A 3792-nucleotide genomic window follows, 5' to 3' on the forward strand; every position below is an offset into this window, starting at 1 on the left:
ACCCATTACTCCACTAGGCCCGAAATTGAACAAAATAAAACAGAGAAGCCATAAAAAGCTTCTCCTATTCAGCAAGTTTGGTGCAGTCAGATATCCATTAAACAAATGAAGACATTTCTTAAATATTAATTCAATATTAAACAATCAACATTAGCTCATTAAAAAATCAGATATCCATTCATTCCACCACTGCAAAAAAAAGGAAAAAAATTGAAGTACAATGCAAAAAATATTGACATCATTAGCTCTACAAGAGGCATAACCCCCAAGAGTCATAACACTGGAACTATGATAAAACCTATAAATTTGAATACATAAACAGCCAATGTAGAAGTAGCATAATGATAAACCACAATGCTAGAAACAGTTGCAAAGGATTGATTAAAAGAAGGGGTATTTACATCCATACCACTCAATCCTTATGTACTTGCATATCTAACACAAATTTACTTTTTACATTTATATCACCCAAATTTTTCACATCACATCAAAAATACCACCATTTAACTTTTAAAATGTGAAATACGCCTTTCCATGTAAAAGGTGGTGTGCAGTCATCAAGCCGTTTCAGCGAAGGAAGAAATTGCCCATTCCCAATACTCATGTTGGGAGAATAGAAACTGGAAGAAGCCTGCAAAATGTATCAAAGGAAAAGATTGATAGATAAATATAGAAATAAGGACTAAATGCTCACCAAATAATTCATTTGTATACATCAAACTTCATACGTGTATGACAATTTTAGAAAGCATTCACAAAGTGTTACATTGGATACAAAGAAAGCCTGGTGTCAATAGGAAATCACATTAAAATTCATAGCTAAAAGGCATTTATATAATGACAGATATAAGAATTTACCTTAAAATTTTTTTAATCGGTGATGCGAGAGTTGCAGTAATTCTTCTTGGAATACAGAACTTTAACAGAAAACAAATGAAGATCTTTCTTAAATAAAGCATAACTTAACTAATGCAAATCCTACCAAGTTTGTCGCTTAGTTTGGTTTCGTTTTGTATTTTCTATTTGTGAAGAAGATTTGTCATCAAGAAATTTATGTCGTGCTTATCCATTTGGTAGGTCCCATCTTCTTTCTATTTTGGCAGTTTTCGTGAAATTCATGTTTTCAGTTTTTAGAGAAAAATCAAGGTGGGAAAATATTACGTTCGGATGATAAATTAATGATAGAGAATGATGATGTGACATAGTGTGATCTAAGTCGTCGTCCGCACATTCGGCTAACCGGTGGTAATATTTTCGTGTTACAAAGCATCCAAAACATTAATATTTACAAATCTAACACATTATTTCATCTATTTTTCAAATTCTCACTCAAATACTAAAATTCACAATAAAATCTCAACATTTATTTTTAACTTTTGTAAATTTATCATTAGTTTGATTGATCAGTTTAATAGTTTTAAAAAACGCCGCGCCAAACAGTGCCAAACCGCGGCCTCTCGCCGCACTGCATAGAGGAAGCCACGTAGATACTTACAGATAGTGAAAAGTTCTCTTTTTCCTTTCCGTTGATGATGAATGAAATTGAAAATCTAGCTTCCTTATTGAAGTGTGTGATGCAAAATGGATGTTACGAAGGATGGTAAACCCTATCAAAGTTCCATGGTTTAGTAATCCAAGTTTTTTTTAGATCAAACCCATTGCAAAGATTCAACAAATTTAAATACAATAATGTAGCTTCAAGTCAAAGAACTAATTGTTCTAATTGCACTCTTAAATCATTAAACTCGCTCTGACTACTCAACAAAATCAAAAGGTAAAAATCCCTACTTCTTAAGTACGTGGATTTAAGGAAATTAAGAAAATACAGCTAATCTGCCCCGTCATTATTTTCTTGCAAATGCATCAAAAAAATATCCCTTCTTTGAACAAGCGAATAATATAGAAACAAGAATTTCAAGAAAAGTATTAAATATAATTAGATGTTACACAATGATAACATAAATCCGATGTCTTCTATGGATACATCTACTGAATAAACTGCAAGAATCAAGACTTACTTCTGGTTTGTTTTTGGCAACCACTACTCTCTTCAAAATTCAATAACCAAGACAGCTAGGGTCTCCAACATACTCAGCAATCTGCTCAAGCGGTACATTAATCAAAGCATGACTATTTGCATCTCTTACCAACCCTGTCACCTTTTCAGAATCCTTCTCCACCAGACTCCCATACACATTCTTATGCTTACCATACAAAACAAGCACTGAACCCCCACGCTTTGGAAGAGCAGTCTCTAGAATCTCTTGATCGATCCCCTGCACAAGCTTCCCGCTTTCATCCATCTTGATATCACAAGTTGTAGGGCTAACAACATCTACCACCTCGCCTTTCTTTAGATAGAGCTTCCCTCCTCCAATTTTTTTACTAATTATTCTGACCCTAATATGGCTTCTCAGCCACCGAACTGCACTTTTCTCTGCAGTTGTAGTGAAATCATACTTTGTTCTTTTCTCCTCATTAGTTCTTTCCTCAGACCTTCTATCCTTGCTCGCTTTCTTCATCTCTCTACTATCAAACTTCCCTTTATCCCGATCATCAGTATAGTCATTCTTCACATTAACTGATTTAAATCCAGCTGCAACCTCCTCCTTCTGGGTTTTCTTCCCTAAAGTCGGCGAGTAACCAAACCCTTCCGTCCCAGCTTTTGGTTTATACTCAAAAACTTTTGGATCTTCTTTACTGTTTCGACCAATAGGCTTTCCCTCAACCCATCCGTACCCAGCTAAGTTAGCTGCCCCGAAACCCTCAACGGGGACATCGGGGAGTTCCTCATCTGGCAACTCCTTTATCAGTTCCCGATATCTCATCTTCTCAGACAAACGAGCATCATTACCTTTTAGGGATTTGGCTTTCGTGCCATTTGAGCGAAGCATCAGGCCGTATTGACTGGCTTCGGATGAGCCGCTACCAGAGGCGTTGAGCACAAATCGGGATTCGGCTGATTGTTCATCAGCAGTAGGAAGAGGGAGATCCTTCTTCTTCGTGTTAGACCGGTGATTAGAGTTGGGGATAGGGGGGATGACACGCTGCACGGTGGAATCAGAGGATGGAATTTCAGAGGGATCAAAGACGGTGACGAAATGCGGCTTGGCTTCGTCATGGCGGCCATCTTGGTGGTTGCAATCGCCGGTAGGATTGAAAGATCGCGGAGGTTTTGATGTAGGTCGAGAAGAGGATGATTTTGAGGAGATTGAGAAGGATAGCTTCATGCTTTTACGGTGCGAGGGGATTGAGACTTCGAAGGGCCTTGACGCTTCGCGAGACGATCGGGAGCAGCGTACCGGCAGGAGCTGCGTGAGAGGAGAACGATCTTCGGAGAAGAAGAGAAAATGGGAGAGTTCGTCGTCTGCGAGGACAACAATCCGAGCCGGAATTTTTTCGGATGGGGGATAGAGAAGAACAGGGAACGAGGGTAAAAGCAGTAAGGCAAGGCTGGGAAACGCCGCCCCAAACGACCAATTAATCTCTATTACCCCCACCAAGTTTCTCGATTGGTTTCATTTTGTATTTTCCATCCAATTGATGGGTCTCATCTTCTTTCTATTTTTATAGTTTTTATGAAACTCGTGTTTTCAGCTTTTAAAGAAGAATCAAGGTGGAAAAATATTACGTTCGGATGATAAGTTAATGATAGAGAATGATGATGTGGCATAGTGTGATCTATGCCGTCGTCCATACATTTGGCTAACAGGTGGTAATATTTTCTTGTTACAAAGCATCCAAAACATTAATATCTACAAATCTAACGCATTATTTCATCTATTTTTCAAA

At 37.9% G+C, this 3792-nt stretch overlaps 1 protein-coding gene across 1 annotated transcript; it reads right to left on the reverse strand.

Annotated features, from left to right (window-relative positions):
* Positions 1–462: 462 nt before the first annotated feature.
* LOC110020498 (protein MOS2-like) lies at positions 463–3517 on the reverse strand. Its single transcript, XM_020718622.1, has 2 exons — positions 2019–3517; positions 463–631 (listed from the first exon to the last, which is right to left on the reverse strand). The coding sequence occupies exon 1, from the start codon at positions 3228–3230 to the stop codon at positions 2058–2060; it is 1173 nt and encodes a 390-aa protein (XP_020574281.1). The 5' UTR covers positions 3231–3517; the 3' UTR covers positions 463–631; positions 2019–2057.
* Between the last annotated feature and the right edge of the window lie 275 nt (positions 3518–3792).

Source organism: Phalaenopsis equestris, unplaced genomic scaffold (assembly GCF_001263595.1).
Source record: "Phalaenopsis equestris unplaced genomic scaffold, ASM126359v1 Scaffold000098, whole genome shotgun sequence".
Lineage (NCBI taxonomy): Eukaryota > Viridiplantae > Streptophyta > Magnoliopsida > Asparagales > Orchidaceae > Phalaenopsis > Phalaenopsis equestris.